Here is a 17,325-nt window from a genome sequence, read left to right on the forward strand (position 1 = left end):
GTGTAGGCCTGACCTCCATTACAAGCACAGATAAAGCTTTCCCAGATCAACAAAGTCCAGAACAGGAAAATAGAGATAAGGTTCAGAGCTCTGTGTTCTCAACACATGACATCTGGTGCTGCTATCAACTCATACGTTTATTCATACTGTATGGGATATTTACATTCATGTGGTATCACCTGAAATTCTACTTGATTGTAAAACTAAGATTTCTTGTTGTTGAAAGATTACCCTTTGTACAGATGTAGGATCTTAATATGAACCAGTTTGCAACAGCAGGAAAATAATCCTGCAGCAACAGGACATGTGAATTATTATATGGATTATAATTAATGGACATTTTTTGTCAGGCTTGATACATTTTTCATTAGGGCAAATCAAGTCTGACATTTTAAAGTGGAAAATACAAACTTTAGAATACTTTTTAAACCTTGAATAAACTATAAATTTGCATTTCCTGCTATGTGGGAAAATTCTCAGTAACAAAAGAGTGATCAAATTAAGATCCTACATCTGTAAAATCAAACCTCAAAATTATTGGATAATAATCAAATATGTGGACACATAAAAATGTTAGTTGCGATATCTACATTTTCATCATAGAACCAATTCCAGCAATTCATTCATTTCAGTATCACAATTAAAGTATTCATCAATCTATCATCTATCTTTCTTTTGACTTCCTCAAAACCACATTTTAAGACTCATTGACACATATGACTTGATGATGAGAGTGTGATTAAACCCCGGTGCATGACTGTGGGTAGGAAGCTGTCACTCTGTGTAATGCTACTGGCAAGCAGGGGAAGCCCGGTGAGGTGCTATGTTGTGCTCCTCTCTGTGCCATGTTGCTGTTTACCTTCTCTCCCTGGGAGAGCAGAGTGCAGGTAGACGGCATGTCATCCAGTCATGGGGGTGCACATGATCTCTCATCCTCACCGAGACAGCAGAGTGGATGCTCCGGGGTCTAGGTGTCACCACTCCTAGGTGGTATGGCCACAGGGCTGTGTGTGTGTGTGTGAGGCTGACAGCTGCATGATCCAGGCCAGAAAGGCAGCAGGTAGAGGGGGGAAGGAGAGAGAAGGGGAGAGAGAGAATGAGAGAGGCGAGAGAGACTCACCAGTATCGTCAGGGCAGTCATTTCACCTTCTCCTCTCTCTGGGTGGGCACACCCCTCTCACCTCCACACACCGCTGTGCTCCATTACAGCCAAAGAGCAGAAACAAATGCCAGTCGAACCCCTCTCCCTGGTCCCCATAGAGAGAGACCTTATGAATTCTCCCTCTCTTTTTTGACAGGTACTCACCTGCTTTCATTCAACCTTTCATCACGGCTTCAAAGACAAACTGATAATTTCCCTCAGGAGAATGAGAAGATCAGTTGCCTTCCAAAAAATGACTGGTATCCAAACATCGTTGCCCTGAAGCAATTTAGCTCATCATAATTGGGCTCTTCATTTTGTCTCTCCGGGGTTATGATTGTAGAGTTATAATGTATTATTTTGCCTGAGAAGGATCGTTCAGTGCATTAAATATAAGTGATTTAATAACATAATTTCCCCTTTATGTTTAAAACAAAGGCATAGGGGACTCATTCAGTGGGACGGGTGAGTTCCTCCACCTAACAACAGTGCTGCTGCCATGGTGTCTAGCCAGGAGAGGGAGACTGATCCGGCTCAAAATCCTCTAGTTCCAGGAAACTGCTTTTGACGGCCCCAGGGATCCAGCCCTGGCATCAGGAAATAGGGTGTCTTACTGGTGGTTCAGAAAAGGGGCCACACACACACACAGGGCTAAACATCTCACACATCCATCTTCACACTAGACCTATCCTGAAAACCACAACAACAAACCCTAATTCAACCCTACCTACACAGTCCTTCTTTGTCTCTTTCCCCATAGGTGGGTTCAGTGACTGATGTACCTGAATGTAACAGAACAGGGGAGTTTAACAGGAGCGGGGTTGAAACGGGCACATGATGATGACTTGGTCAATCAGAGTGAAGTGAGCATGCTCCACATCTGGAGTCTAGGTGTCAGTATCTGCCTGTAGTGCTCAGGTGTGGGGGGAAGACCGGTAAACTCTGCTCCTCCTTTCTCCAGGGCTGAAAGATAGAGCACAGACAGTGAGGACCCTACGACCTCAGAAGGGAGGCAAATACGCCCCACATAATCTGCCAAAGGGCTCGTAGGGGCCCTTCCTCTCCTTCTCTACTTGTCTGAGCTACATGTTAAATCTAAACATATCCCACCACTGCCCTGGGGAGGTGTTGTGACAACCGAAAATGGTGAGCAGCAAGAGCAAGAAGTGGCTTGAACATGAATCATGTTTTTTGACATGTGGGGGTGGGTTAAAACAGGCCTCTGTTTAGAAGCAAGTAGCCTGGAGAGATAAGTGTCAACCATCAACCAACAGGCTCAGCAAACCATATCTCTCATGATAGGTCGGTTGTGCTATGTGTGTAAACAATAACACATTATAGAGACATTAAGAGCCAATTCCCCTGAACATATAGTATCTGTCAATGGGACACCTGCACTTGTTTGGCTGCTCTGCTCATACCCTCATGCATCCCCAGTGGTAGGCTGATGGAGCGTGGGAGAGAGAGAGAGCTGATGTGAGGTGTGGTTTTGTAGGGGTGTCAGGGATAGCCCCAGGATGATTCTCTCTTCTGCATCACTAAGGATCCATTGTTAACATCTCAGGGGGGGGGGGGCACCACTCAGTAGCAGCATAATTCTGAGAAATCAAACCACGTCTGTTTCACACACTCATTGAAGGGGAGAGAGAATTTGATTGGCATCTTAACAAACAATCTGACACCTTACCTCATCCTCATTTATCCTGGGTGCAGACATTTGTGACTTCTCCCAATCTCATCTGTCCGTGGAAAGTTTGATATCATTATTGTTGGTCTGTCTGTATCCGCGGGCAGAGGAGGGAATCCTGGATGGACAGACAGGTGTATTCTGACACCAATCTGTGGAAAAAGGGATAATTAGACAAAGCCAGGGTGAGCTGACAAAACTTTGCCTGGAGACGTCTTCTCATTAAGTCTTTCCAGTTACATTTGTCTTCCCGTCAACAGATGAGCCCTGGCTGGATTGAGGGGGAGAGGATGCTTTTTTTGTGGGAACAGAAAGCACACGGTCTGTGATTCAGATTAAGGGTATGATATATGACATGTAAAAAGCTGAGAATAGATGTAGTTCAATAAGTCTGACTTTTGTTACGGTAGTCTAAGCATCAAATGAACCAAAATAGAAACATGATTTAAAAGCATCACTCAAATCTAGAAAGCTCACTTCCACTTCATAAATGTAGACTATTATCATGCCATATTTTGGTGTTGAAAGGTAAGAGAGAAAACATGAATATCGTTTAAATTGCACTAACTTTAAATCATTTTATTTAGCATTTTCCTACATTTCTGCTTCTACATTGTTAGATTGGAGCGGTCGAGCTACCTGTACCTGCCTCGTAGTGTCGCTGCAGCAGTTCTTTGGCTTTTATCACTCGGTGGAGCTTCCGTTATTCCATTTCCGTACACAAGTCTTCTCAACTGATGACGTGTGCATTGCACAAAAATCCACTTGTTTTCAGTTTCACAATAAAACCGGCTAAAGGTATTCCTCTATAGACCGAGGGTATTTTTTGTGTGGATTGTGTCTTGAAACATAAAAGGAAAATGGAGACATTGTACCATCAAACAAATAAGTGAGTGTTTCTGTTCTCTTTCAAAAAATAAGACATCTAACGTAGCTCACTTGCCTTATGATATACCGCGTTACTGTAACTAGCTGGCTAGCTAACAACATTTCATGACAAAGATAGTTTTAACTAACCCCTTCCATTAGTGGTCATGATGTCAACAGGAAACTAGCTAGCCAACCAGCTAATAGATAGCCATAGATCCATGACCAACAATATTTAACTATCACTACTGTAACGGTACGCCGCGTTCAAATCAACTGGGAACTCAGAAATCTTTGACTTCAGTGCATTCAAGACTATTAGGAACTCGGGAAAAAACTAGCTTTGACTGGGAAACATCGTTTTGAACGGTCATCCAACTCTGAATTCAAAGATCACTGACGTCATGATTTTACCTTGTCTGCCGGAGTTCCCAGTAGTCTTGAAAGCACCATTAAATTCACTGTCTGTAGTTTTCGTATCTAGCGTGTGTATTCAATTGCCACATACCATTGTCTAGTTCCTTGTCTATTCAATAGACCCTTATCTAATATTACGCTTCCATATAATATTTACGGTAGGCTAGGAATATTTATATATCTTTGCTCTCTGTCCTCTTTGATCAGGCAAATACAGGAGGTGCAGTCGCTCATGGGACGCCTGGAGAACACAGATCGTCAGTCTGTCCACCGTGAGTTCACTCTTTCTAAATAATGTATCTTCTGCATTCAATGAATGTTGCAAGTGTCAACCTCCCAGAAATGTTCCATATGCACAAAAAGTGTATTTCTCAAAAATGTGTTTACATCGCTGTTAGTGAGCATTTCTCCTTTGTAAAGATAATCGATCCACCTGACAGATGTGGCATATCAAAAAGCTGATTAAACAGCATGGTCATTACACAGGTGCACCTTGTGCTGGGGACAATAAAAGGTCACTCTATAGTGTGCCGTTTTGTCACACATCACAATGCCACAGAAGTCTCAAGTTTTGAGGGAGCGTGCAATTGGCATGCTGACTGCAGGACTGTCCAACAGAGCTGTTGCCAGAGAATTTAATGTTTATTTTTTTTACAATAAGCCGCCTCCAACGTCGTTTACAGAATTTGTCAGTACGTCCAACTGGCCTCACAACCGCAGACCACATGTAACCAGGCCAGCCCAGGACCTTCACATCTGGCTTCTTCACCTGCAGGATTGTCTGAGCCCAGCTGATGAAACTGTGGATTTGCACAACCGCAGAATTTCTGCACAAGCTGTCAGAAACCGTATCAGGGAAGCTCATCTGCGTGCTCGTCGCCCTCACCAGGGTCTTGAACTGACTGCGACTTCAGTGGGAAAATGCTCACCTTCTATGGCCACTGGCATGCTGGAGAAGTGTGCTCTTCACAGATTAATCCTGGTTTCAGCTGTACTGGGCAGATTGCAGAAGGTGTGTTGGTGTTGTGTTGGCGAGCGGTTTGCTGATGTCAACGTTGTGAACAGAGTGCCCCATGGTAGGGTTAGAGTGAGGGAAGGCATGTGCTCATTGTCCGTAGCTTAATTTCATTTTATTGATGGCAATTTGAATGCACAGAGATACTGTGACGAGTACCCGAGGCCCATTGTCGTGCCATTCATCCGCCGCCATCACCTCATGTTTCAGCATGATAATGCACAACCCCATGCCGCAAGGATCTGTTCACATTTCCTGGAAGCTGAAAATGTCCCAGTTCTTCCATGGCCTGCATACTCACCAGACACGTCACCCATTGAGCATGTTTGGGATGCTCTGGATCGGCGTGTACGACAGCGCGTTCCAGTTCCCGCCAATATCCAGCAACTTCGCACAGCCATTGAAGAGGAGTGGGACAACATTCCACAGCCCACAATCAACAGCCTGATCAACTCTTTATTCGCGCTGCATGAAGAAAATGGTGGCCAGATACTGACTGGTTTTATGATCCAGGCACCTACCTTTTTTCAAGGTTTCTGTGACCAACAGATGCATATCTGTATTCCCAGTCATGTGAAATCCATAGATGAGGGCCTAATTAATTTATTTCAATTGACTGATTTCCTTATATGAACTGTAACTCAGTAAAATATTTTAAATTGTTGCTTTTTTATATTTTTTGTTAATTATTAATTCGGAATTTACAACTAGGCAGTATTTACATCTGTTCCCCTTTTCCAGTGTTGCGCAGCCCTTTGAGCCAAGCTGTACCCTGCCCTCCCTACTGATTGTTTTGGGAGGTGGGCAGGGCGGGCAATGTTCTGTGAGCCAGGCTGGTGCCAGGGCAGGAAGCATAGGGGTGGCGGCAGAGGGACGACTGGGAAGTCTTCTCTAAAGATAATGGTGGCAGCCAGTCGGCCGCCCAGTCGTGACAATGACATCATCTCGCATGTTAGAGGGTGGAAGGATGCAGCAGGCGTCCGAGCGAGGAGTCACTCAGTCAGGACGGGAGAGGGTGGGGGTGGGGGACAAGATGGTGCTAGTCCTTTTTAAAGGGCAGATAAAAGCTTCCCACAAGCCTAGTGCTGTTGTCACCTTGGAACCAAACGCTATCTAGAATCTCAGCAGTCTGAGAATGAAACGGGTGTAACGATAGATATCTGACTTCAAATAAGAATCAATGGCTGATTTGTCTTCATGAAGAGATTATGTACAAGGCCCTTTGTTTCAATGTGGATTAACTTCCTCTGCGAAGTTTGAGAAAATAACATATTTGCTGTCATCTCTCTCTTGGATTCACCTGAAACCGTGGGGCTATATTCCATGGTAGCATGGAATGGGGAAATCTTGTCTGTTTTATTAGAATGAACATAACTTTAACATTTTATTTTGTATAAGATTGGCCTATTTGGGGAGTGAAACAACTGTTCAGGGTGTGTTTAATAGTTTCTCTCTCTGTGTGTGTGTGTGTGTGTGTGTGTGTGTGTGTTTGCGCGCTCTCTCCAGTGTTGGAGAACGATCTGCAGGTCAGAATCGACCAGATCTTCAGCCATTTGGAACGTCTGGAAATCCTGGCTAGCAAAGAACCGCCAAACCGCCGTCAGAACGCCAAACTGTGAGTACACAAACTGCATCAGTGACCCAAATACACCAGAGGTGGCGTGACGATGAATGTTTCATAAAGATGGGTGGGACCGGGACAGGGTCGCAGCTAGATGAAGCAGGCAGTGTGCTTCTCATCCCCTGTGGCGACGCGGCTCTGTGAAAACATTCCCTCGGAAGCCCCGGCATTCCTGCCGCGTTGGGCAAGGCGTCACTTCAGAGCTGGGTAAACAGGCCCCAGGGGACAAACTGCTGCGCCCCGTCCCACAGCTCTCCTCTGATCTCAGGACAGCTACAGTACGCTGGGGCCGCGGGGCTGAGCCACGAGCAGGTGATGCTCAGGAGGAGCGGGAGAGAAGGGTGGAGTGAGACAAGGCCCTCAGGTGTTTCAGCCAGGTGGAGAAGTAAGACAGATTGGAAAGAAGGGAGGCATGTTGACTTATCTTAGTGACGATAGAAAGCTTTTATTGAGAACTAGAAGACATCCAAACAGAGCATACCAAGGGAGATGTCATGAGTTAGTGAAGAAGGAGTGACTAAACCACAGTCCTGAAATGCTGGATGGAGCTGGAGGCAAAGGCCGCCATTTTTACCCTCTGAGATTTCCTCTGCCATTATTTGGCTGGGGGGTAAGAAGAATGTTGTCTCTGTCTGTCCCCTCCGCAGGCGGGTAGACCAGCTGAAGTATGATGTTCAGCACCTCCAGACGGCGCTGAGGAACTTCCAGCACCGTCGCTACTCACGAGAGACCCAGGACCGAGAGAGGGAGGAGCTCATGAGTCGTACCTTCACCACCAACGTCAGTAGTAGTGGCCCACTCCAAAACCACATGTAATCATCAGAACACACTCATCTCCCGTGTAGAACTACAGTAATGTCTACACTCATGTAATGATAACCTAAAACATGCATGCAAACTCTTGCTTGACACACCACAACTGGTGTAACATGGGCAATAAAACCGAAATAATTTTTTTAGGAGAACATTGTTGAGATGTTACCGGTATTGTCCCCTACAGGATGCAGACACCTCCATCCCCATAGATGAGACGTTGCAGTTGAACTCCAACCTGAACAACGCACACAGAGGCATGGACGACCTCCTGGGCAGCGGCAGCAGCATCCTCACCGGACTCAGGGACCAGAGGGGCACGCTCAAGGTGTGTGTGTTTGCTTACACACGGGCCTTTCCCAACAATGCAGAGAGAAAAACTTATAGAGAATAAATACACAATGAGTAACGATAACTTGGCTATATACACGGGGTACCAGTACCGATGTGCAGGGGTACGATGTAATTGAGGTAGATATGTACATGTAGGTAGTGGTAAAGTGACGAGGCTACAGGATAGATAATAAGCACTAGCAGCAGCGTATGTGATGAGTCAAAAGAGTGCAAAATGATTATAGTCCTGGTAGCTATTTGGTTAGCTATTTTGCATTCTTATGGCTTGTTGGTAGAAGCTGTTCAGGGTCCTGTTGGTTCCAGACTTGGTGCATTGGTACCGCTTTCCGTGCAGTAGCAGAAATGTCTATCACTTGGGGGGCTGGAGTCTTTGACAATTTTCAGGGCCTTCCTCTGACACCACCTGGTATAGAGGTCCTGGATGGCAGGGAGCTCGGCCCAAGTGATGTACTGGGCCATACGCGCTACCCTTTGTAGTGGATGCCAAGTAGTTGCCATACCAAGCGGTGATGCAGCAAGTCAAGATGCTCTCAATGGTGCAGCTATAGAACGTTTTGAGGATCTGTTTTTTTTGTTGTTGACACTTTGCCAAGGAACACTGACCGTGACACGGCAAGGCAGGTCCCTGTCGACGGTATTCCAGAGAGAGGAATCAGTATTCCCAAAACAAACCCTGGCTGACCCGGTTTCTGTCCTCTAATGATCACTATGTGTAGTCGAAGTGTGTGTGTGTGTGTGTGGTGCTGGTTGTCAGCAGCAGGCTAAGTACATATTTCCAGGGAGGAGAAGAGATGGTGTTCCTGGTGAAGGCTGCTGTGTGCCTCCTCTTATCAGGGCGTCTGGTGATCAGATGGGCTGGCCGTGAGAAACAGCTGAGGAACAGACCGGGAGGACAGAACGGCTGGGTGTGGTTCCTCAGACAGCCTCTCCCTAATCAGTTGAATAGAGCTTTGTCATGACCAGGCTAAATGCAGGTTATGATACTACTGTGTATACAGTATTCCCACAAACAGCAATGAAGCAGAATACCCATTAATAACTAACTTCAGCTTTTTCTTCAGGAAACAGCAGCACAATCAATGGAACTTCGGCAGCTAATGTTCGATGTCTTTTCTCCCCTCTGTTCTCACTAAATCCAGGGGACCCACAAGAAGATGCTGGATGTGGCCAACATGCTGGGTCTGTCCAACACGGTGATGAGGCTGATCGAGAAGAGGGCCACCCAGGATAAGTTGATCATGATTGGAGGGATGCTGCTCACCTGTGTGGTCATGTTCCTGGTGGCCAAGTACCTGGGCTGACCATGACCACATCTGCAACCAGTTTTGCGTTGGCCTTGGACGTTTTTGCACAATAAGCCCATAAGATACGTGAACGGTGATAATAGGCTTGTCTTCAAATCGGAGAGTTCCTTGACAGTATTGTTTCCAATCGGAAGGCGAGGAATTATCCGTCTTTTAATTTCCATGGGTTTTACCACCCACTTCTATTTCAACCACTCTTTTGCACCAGTAAAATGGGTGTTAAGCAAGACCTATACACTGAGTGTACAAAACATTAAGGATGCCTTCCTAATGTTGAGTTGTACCTTTTGCCCTCAGAACAGCCTCAATTCATCTGGGCATGGACTCTACAAGGTATTGAAAGCGTTCCACAGGGATGCTGGCCCATGTTGATTCCAATGCTTCCCACAGTTGTCAAGCTGGCTAGATGTCCTTTGGGCGGTGGACCATTAGTGATACACACGGGAAACTGTTGTGTGAAAAACCCAGCAGCGTTGCAGTTCTTGACACAAACCAGTGCGCCTACCATACCCTGTTCAAAGGCACTTTTTTGTCTTGCCCATTCACCCTATGAATGGCACACACACACAATCCATGTCTCAAGGCTTACATTTTTCTGTTAAACCCATATCCTCCATGTATAGTGATTTAAGTGAATTTAGCAAGTGACATCAATAAGGGATCATAGCTTTCACCTGGTCAGTCTGTTATGGAAAGAGCAGGCGTCCTTAATGTTTTGCACTCAGTGTCTACACTTTAATTTGACTTCAAACTGAACGTGGAACCTTGCAACCATAATTCCAGCTCGCTGACACCTGCCACTCATCTCGCCGGTCATCCACCTGACAGCCTCTGTGTGAAGCTGTAGGTGGGTGAGAAGGACATTTCATGACTGGTTACCTTTTTTCCCAAACCAATTCTCCTTCAAGGTCCACTTGCTTGCCTTAGTCTCCCCTATAATGAGTTCTCCATTACCTTGTGGATGGCATTCATTGTGGTTTCATCTTCATCTATTTGAAGCATAATTTGACTGTTTGCTGCCATTGTTCCCAAATTATGATTCTTAAAATGGACAGAAAAATAGTTATCTGGAAATGGATGAAAAGCTGATGTTGCACCTTACCTCATCACACATCCTAATGACACTGCCTGGAGAATACTTATGTCAGATTAACCAATACATGTATGTAGCCCAGGGAGGAAGAGGGCAGTTAACAGGGACCTGTGCCCAAGATACAGACCGATAGTGAAAACAAAACATGTTTTGTGAAACTATCTGAACAAAGTGTATTGTCGTCACACTTTCAAAATGTAAATGATCTGGACATGTTCTTGGCCCTAGTCTCACTATGTTAGTGCAACCAAGGTTCAAATTGGAATTCTCTGGAGATAAAAAAAAAAAAAAGTAAACATTTTAAAAACAACTTGTCTTAATCTGTCTCTGAAGTGTACATTATTGTCCATGTAATCTAGCAATTGAATTAAGTATGGGTCAAATCTAACAATGGATATAAAGCATAGTTTAAATAAACCTCACTGAAAATGTCAGAAACTGTCATACAATATGGAGTTTACATTTACAACAGTAAAACTATTGTTTGAAACATAATTATTTTCAAGACTAGTACTTGAGGGGCCGTAGTCTGGGGACCTATCCGGACTGCATAGGAACCCCTACCATCACATCTAACATGTTAGTCATTTAGCAGACACTGATTCAGAGCCACTTACAGTACTGAGTGCATACATTTATCACATTTACTATAAATAAAATCCTGGGAGAGCAATAAGCATGGAATATTCCAGCAGGTAGATGAGAAACTACGAATGAAAAGTTTTACGCTGAAATTAGACAGTCTGACTCCTGGTCTTGATGTACAGCTAGCTGTAAGTGAGGCTACATAAAACGGAGCTCTGGCGCCATCTAGTGACAGCTCAGCATTCCATAACCTTCAGAGGAGAAGCAGATGTAAAATCCTCTAGCCTTATTAGCCTAGCAGACTTATCCTCTAGTCTAAAAGGGCTGCATGCAATACGCAGACATCTCAAGAAGCTTGTGCTGAGAATGAGAAATTCACTTTTCATTGCAGTTTCAGCAGCCGTTTGCCACAGTAAGTAAAGAATGCATGTCTGTGCTGGTATTTGTTACTATATGTAATCTGCCTATAATGTACCATACTGAAAGTACCCAGACGGGACATTTATCTTTATGTATTGCTCGCAACCCTTACTCATACCACTGCAGACTACACACTTCACCAGCTAAACATCGTTAAGACAGACATGTAGCAACTCAAAACTCTTTATTTGCTGACGCATTATATTTTAAAAAAGACATACCATTGCTGCCACTTACAGGGCAGTCCCGTCACCCAATCCTTCCCATACAGGATAATAGTTCAGAAAATGCCTCGATAAAGTATTCTTGTCCATCTTCATTCCTTCAGTTCTTTTATTTTGTACAGTAGCAACAAACCCCTAGAATGTTATTGGGGTTAACTACAGCAATTTTATTTACATTGAGCAAAAATTACACAAGAAGAAAAACATCTCCTTTTGAGGAGCATTTTGGAAAATAATTTAGAAACAAAAACAAAATAAAATACAATTATTGCAGTATACTACAATCATACATTTGTTACATGATGCGAAAGCAGCATCTTGATGTACAGATTTCAGTGCAAGTCATTTCAATATACAACCACTACCACTTGGAACAACATGACCTTTAACCCTACAGCACTAAGCGGGTGTGACCCCCCCCACAGTACCTCCAATAAAACTTGAGCTTCACCCAACCTCTTATCGGTGTTCCCCCACCAGTGACCATTTTAATTTCCTTATGGGCAACATTTCATTAGTCAGTAATAAAGAACATTCCTTATATGCCCATCATATTAGAGGGATACTTCACATTGCTCAGTGATCTATGTACACCATACCGTATTACAAATTGTTGGTGAATATTACAGGTCATGAAGAGAGCAAGTAGTCATGTGAGAAAATTAGATATTAATGACAACAGAATTCAGGCAGTAGACTAAAGCCACCAGATTACATTACAAAGTCAAGGCTGTTTCCAGTCATGGATGTCACCCTAAACCCCCTCTTGTCCCCATCTCATCTCCCCCTTTCCTTTCCCACAACACCATCCTGCTTATGGCTTCAGCCACTGCGTCTCTTTGGCTGTAATAACAAAGAAGAACATTGACAGCGACAATCAGTTATAAACTGTGGGACAAAAAATAAAATACTCCAGAGGTTTCTGGTTTCTGCTTCTCCCCCCCCCCTTTTAAACTGGGTTCCCATTCAAAACAAACTGCCGTCTTATTTGAGGTTTGAGGTTGCCTCAAACCCTCCCCCACCCTGTCCAGAAACCTCAGGGTGAATGTCAGTCAACTGTTCGGAGGGGTCCATTCAAAGAGCCCACAGTAAATGTCTGTTGTTTACCTCTGCACAGGCAGCATATCACAGCACCTCTGTCTGGCCAGTGGTCTAATGGTGGCCAGTCTGATGATATTCTCACCATCACCTGCTGCACAATGGTGCCACTACACCTCCCTCTCTCCATGTTAACTCTGATGTTTAACCAGGCCTGCTCTGGCCAAAACACCCTCCTCTGATGTGGACACATGGCTCTAGTGAAGGTCTTTCTCAGGAGCCGTGGTTAGGGGGGTGCTGGAGGTCCTGCCCTGAGAAGATGGGGTGCAGGAAGGGGTGGAGCTGCAGTGCGGCTGCCGCAGCGGCGTTAGAGTGCCGGGGGGCGAACAGCGTTGGGTAGAGGGATGAGTGTGGTATGTGGTGGAGGGCTAAGGGGCTGTGGTGATGAAGTGCTGAGGCTGGGATAATGTGTATGGGCTGGCCATTGAGGAAGGCCGTGTGGTGGGCAGGGATCAGTCCAGCGTGTCCCACTCCCAACTGGTGGCCCAGAGTGTGGCCCAGAGAGTGTCCCAGGTGAGATAGGGAAATGGGGGTGAGGTGGTGCTGGGGGATGTGGTGGACCTGGGCTAACTGGGGGTGCGGGTGGGGGCCGTGTGGGTGGATGCCCATGGCTGCAGCCTGAGCAGCATGGTGCTGCTGCATGAGGTGTTGTACTGTGGTGATGGCGGTAGCCGAGGCTGCAGACACGGCAGGCTGATGGATCTGGATCATCTGCTGCTGGGGGGGAGGGGGTGCCGGCTGCAGATGGTTCGCTGCTGCAGCCATGTTCGCTGCAGCCTGTGCTGCTGCGGCTGAGGGGAAGGTCTTGATGTGCTTGGCCAGGAGCTGCTGCTGGATGTGCTGCTGGGCAGCCTGCTGCAGCTTGCCGTACTTCTCCATCTCCTCTGGGGTGAAGGTGATGGGCTGGCTCTCCAGCGGGGCCAGACCGTTCTCCTCTGCCTCCATGCCCATGTCCTCCTCCTCCAGGCTGGGCGGGGGGTAGTTGGGGTAGGCGTGCATGGGGGGTGGCTGCTGCTGCATGTCGGGCATGAGTGGCTCCATCATGGGGTTCTGGGAGGGGTCCTGTCCCGGCTCGCCCTGGTATGGGGGCATCAGCATGGAGGGCTCCTGATGGAACAGCGGCCGGGGGTCATGAAGAACCTGTGCGTCCAGGGTGAGGTGGCGGGCTTCCTGGACTACTACTACCGTCTCCTCCACCTTCTTATGAGCTGGTGGAGGGGGAGGCGGTGGGGGGAACTCCCGGATGGGCTCCATCAGGATGACCTCTCCCCCGGCATCTGAACCTTTCCCTGCTGATGACTTCTCTCCACCATCGGGCCGGGTCAGGGGGATCGCAGGGAATTTCTTCCCTGCCTGCAGCTTACCGAACAGGGGCAGCATGGACTTATTGCCCAGAGCTGGAGGCAGTTTGGGCCCAAAGTAGCCCGATGGTGGGTCCTTGATCTTGGCGCCAGATTTGGTCCCTGTGGTTGGGACATCAGATCCCTTCCTGGACTGGATCTTATCCAGAAGCTGGCGGGCGGTGAAGTGTGAGGAAGAGTTCCTCTGGTCTCCCCCTCCTTCTCCCCGGGACCCCCCTGCCCTCTGGCTCTGGGAGCTGCTGTTGCGGTTTGGGGCTCGTGATGAGGCAGAGCGGGGGGACTGGGAACGGTAGATGCAGGAGCGGTTGAAGTCTCGGCGCCGTGTAGCGCTGTCTGCCCGGCCCCTGTGGCCCCCCTGGCCTCCACGACCCCGGTAAGGGGAGCCCTTAGTAGAGCTGGAGGAGCGGCTGGCTGAGCTGTGGCTGCGGCTGTAGCTGCGTCTCCACGACCTGGTGCTGCGGCTCCTGCTGCTAGAGCTCCGAGAGCTGCTCCGGTGCCGCCGCTGGTGCCTCTTCCTGCGGCTGTGGCTGCGGGAGCGAGAGTCCTCCGAGGACGAGGAAGAATAGTGACGTCTTCTGGAGCGCCGCCGCCCGCCGCTTCCCCGTCGATCGTACTCGGAGTCAGAGGAGCGTTTAGAGTGTCTCCGGTGGCGGCCCCCGTCACTGTCGTCACTGTAACTGTCTGAGTAGCTGCGGCTGCGCCGGCTGTAGGCGCTCGAGGAGCGCTCCGAGCTGCTGGAGTCTGACTGGCTACGGGATGCCTGGCCGCGGTGCTGCCGCCGGCTGCTCCCTCGCCCGTCTCCCCGACGCGACGAGCGGCTTCGGGAGCGGCCGGAGTCATCGCTCTGGCGCCCCTCCCGGGGTGTGGACCTGCGGCGGCTGGATCGGGAAGCTGAGCCTCCACCTCCTTCCTCCTCACTCTCACTGCTGGGTGGTTTGCCTGGCCCGGGGCTCTTCTGGGCCGAGGAGGAGCAGGAAGCGCTGGGTGGGGCGCTGGGGTCCGTCTTCAGACGCTTGGTGCCGTTGTGCTCCTCAGAGGGCTTGGCCTCGTCAGAGCCTTTCCCTGCCCCACCTTCCTCTGCCCCGGACTTCTGAAGTGCTTCTTTGGCTGGTCGTTTCCTCTTCCCGGGTTCCGCTCCTGTAGCAGATCCTGTTCCTGCTGGTGCTGGGGGAGCACTAGAAACCGTTGCGGCTACTGCTTTTTCCTCTTTAGGCTTTTCCTTATCACCACCACCTCCCTCTTCCCCCTCACCTTTGTTTTTGCTCTTCTTTCGTTTGTGTTTTTTCTTCTTTTTGGTTTTCTCTCCTAGGATCGCAGTTTCCGCGTCCCCGTCCACTACGGCTCCCTTCTCTTTTTCTTTGCGCTTGGAGCCTTTCCCAGATTTCTTATGCTTCTTCTTCTTCTTTTTCTTCTTCTTCTTGGCTCCGCTTGTGCTACTCTGTAGCTTTTGCTCCTCAGTCTCCCCTTGGGAACCCTCTATTTTTAAGGAGGGCTGCTCCTTATCAGTGTTGTCAGTGCTGGGCCCAGGGGTGGTGGTGGCAGCAGCAGCATTCCCCTCGTTCACTGCAGCAGCTGCCTCAGGATTGTTTTTTTTCTCAGCTCCTTCACCAGCGGGCTTGGAGGACTTTGCTGCTCGTCCAGCACGGACTCCTTTGTTGCGGGACAGTTTGAAGTCGAAGTACAGGGGGTTGCAGCTGTAAGAGAGGGCGGGCTGAGCCTTGGTAAAATCCAGCAGCTCCGAGGGCCACTGCAGAGTGGTGCTCTCGTCTTTGCTCAGGACCAGGAAGAAGGGGCTGGTGGGGATTTTGGGGCCCGAGTTGGGCTCTGGGACTGGGGTCTCCTGCTTGCTGTCTGGTACTACAGTGGGGGCCGTTGTGGGAGGGGGGTCTGTGAAGCTGGCAGAGGCCTCTTCAGTCTTCAGTTTAGGTGATGTGGGAGTAGGAGTGGGCTCTGTGACTGGAGCTGCAGGAGTCTTCTCTGGCTCCTCGGATTTGCACTCAGTAGCTTTTGGCTGTGTCTGCTCAGAAACCTCTGCTACCACCTTCTCGGTCTTCTTCTCTTCCACCTCTTCTTCATCTTCTTCTTCTTGCTCCCTGATCTCACACTGGTCTGTGGCCTTCATGAACACCAGGAACTGGAAGCGGGGTTTGACTCTGCAGTGGGTTGGTGGGATGTAGTGGTAGTACTCAGGCTCCTGGCCGGCCCAGCCTTCCTCCTTCTTCATCATCATCTTCAGCTTGTTGAGGGTGGAGGCTAGGGAGGCGCCGTCATCTTCTTCCTCCTGCTCTGGTTGTTCTTGATGTAGTTGCTCCTCCTGCAGCTCCTCCTCCTCTGGCCCTGCTGTTCCATTCCCCCCTCCTCCTCCCTTGGGGCTCTCGGTGCTGCAGCCGGAGGTCTCCTCCTGTCCCGCGGCCTTCTCCCCTCCCTCCTCCTGTCCCCCCTCCTCCTCCTCCTCGTCGTCATCCTGATGGAGTTTAGCGAACACTGCTGCGACCGTCTCCAGCTTCACCGGGGGTTTCTTGGCGAAGGAGAAGGACACGCTGACCTTGGAGGCCCCGGCCGGGGATGAGCTGCTCTTCCCCAGGGAGAAGTTGATGGTGGTGGCTGGTTTGGGGGAGGCCTGACCCCCACTGCTCTTCTCCTCCCCTGACAAGCCCTCCATGGCAGTGTCTGCAGGGGGAACATACTCGGGGGTTACAGCACTCCCCTCTTCACCCTTCTCCCCGTCTACTGCCACGGTGGTGGGTTTGAACATGGGACCACTTCCCGGGGTACTGAAACACAACGATAAAGAACATATTAAAGTGACGTGTTTCATGTGTTATGCGTTTCATCCAGAACACATTATTTAAAATTATAATTTCTCTTTGCACATACATCTGCAAACACTGCACTGATAGGAAGCTGCCACACAGATATTAGACTGTTAAACAGCCATCACTAGCACATTAGAGGCTGCTGCCTATAGGCATAGACTAGGAATCACTGGCCACTTTAAGGAATGGAACATTAGTCACTTTAATAATGTTTACCTATCTGGCATTACTCATCTCATATGTATATACTGTATTCTATACTATTCTACGGTATCTTAATTAATGAATAATGTTTACATATCTTGCATTACTCATCTCATATGTATATACTGTATTTTATACTATTCTACTGTATCTTAGTCCGTTCCGCTCTGATATTGCTCGTCCATATGTGTATAAAGTCTTAATTCATTCCTACCTAGATTTGTGTGTATTGGGTATATGTTAAGTAATTTGTTAGACATTACTTGTTAGATATTACTGCACTGTCGGAGCTAGAAGCACAAGCA

At 48.1% G+C, this 17,325-nt stretch overlaps 2 protein-coding genes and 1 long non-coding RNA gene across 12 annotated transcripts in view; 1 reads left to right on the forward strand and 2 right to left on the reverse strand.

The window, feature by feature from the left end:
* Window positions 1-119: 119 nt before the first annotated feature.
* LOC139565012 (uncharacterized) lies at window positions 120-3,609 on the reverse strand. Its single transcript, XR_011672854.1, has 3 exons — window positions 3,474-3,609; window positions 2,829-2,980; window positions 120-2,104 (listed from the first exon to the last, which is right to left on the reverse strand). It is a non-coding gene; the product is annotated as an uncharacterized lncRNA (long non-coding RNA).
* LOC139565011 (Golgi SNAP receptor complex member 2-like) lies at window positions 3,581-10,633 on the forward strand. Its single transcript, XM_071385008.1, has 6 exons — window positions 3,581-3,717; window positions 4,320-4,384; window positions 6,634-6,742; window positions 7,396-7,528; window positions 7,749-7,889; window positions 9,055-10,633. The coding sequence occupies exons 1-6, from the start codon at window positions 3,689-3,691 to the stop codon at window positions 9,214-9,216; spliced, it is 639 nt and encodes a 212-aa protein (XP_071241109.1). The 5' UTR covers window positions 3,581-3,688; the 3' UTR covers window positions 9,217-10,633.
* A 999-nt stretch (window positions 10,634-11,632) lies between these two features.
* LOC139565009 (G patch domain-containing protein 8-like) overlaps window positions 11,633-17,325 on the reverse strand; it is a 35,287-nt gene continuing 29,594 nt past the window's right edge. For all 10 annotated transcript variants that reach the window (XM_071385001.1, XM_071384998.1, XM_071385004.1 and 7 more), the window contains one exon: window positions 11,633-16,774. In XM_071385001.1, the coding sequence (XP_071241102.1) occupies window positions 12,853-16,774 (3,922 nt within the window). In that variant the 3' untranslated portion in view covers window positions 11,633-12,852. The remainder of the gene's footprint in view (window positions 16,775-17,325) is intronic.

Source organism: Salvelinus alpinus, chromosome 36 (genome assembly GCF_045679555.1).
Source record: "Salvelinus alpinus chromosome 36, SLU_Salpinus.1, whole genome shotgun sequence".
Lineage (NCBI taxonomy): Eukaryota > Metazoa > Chordata > Actinopteri > Salmoniformes > Salmonidae > Salvelinus > Salvelinus alpinus.

Bases quoted from the DNA above. Each gene is read 5' to 3' on its own strand.
- LOC139565011 (XM_071385008.1), top strand. From the start codon at position 3,689: ATGGAGACATTGTACCATCAAACAAATAA. The intron at 3,718-4,319 runs GTGAGTGTTTCT...CTCTTTGATCAG, and splicing joins TTGTACCATCAAACAAATAA to GCAAATACAGGAGGTGCAGT. The intron at 4,385-6,633 runs GTGAGTTCACTC...CGCTCTCTCCAG, and splicing joins AGATCGTCAGTCTGTCCACC to TGTTGGAGAACGATCTGCAG.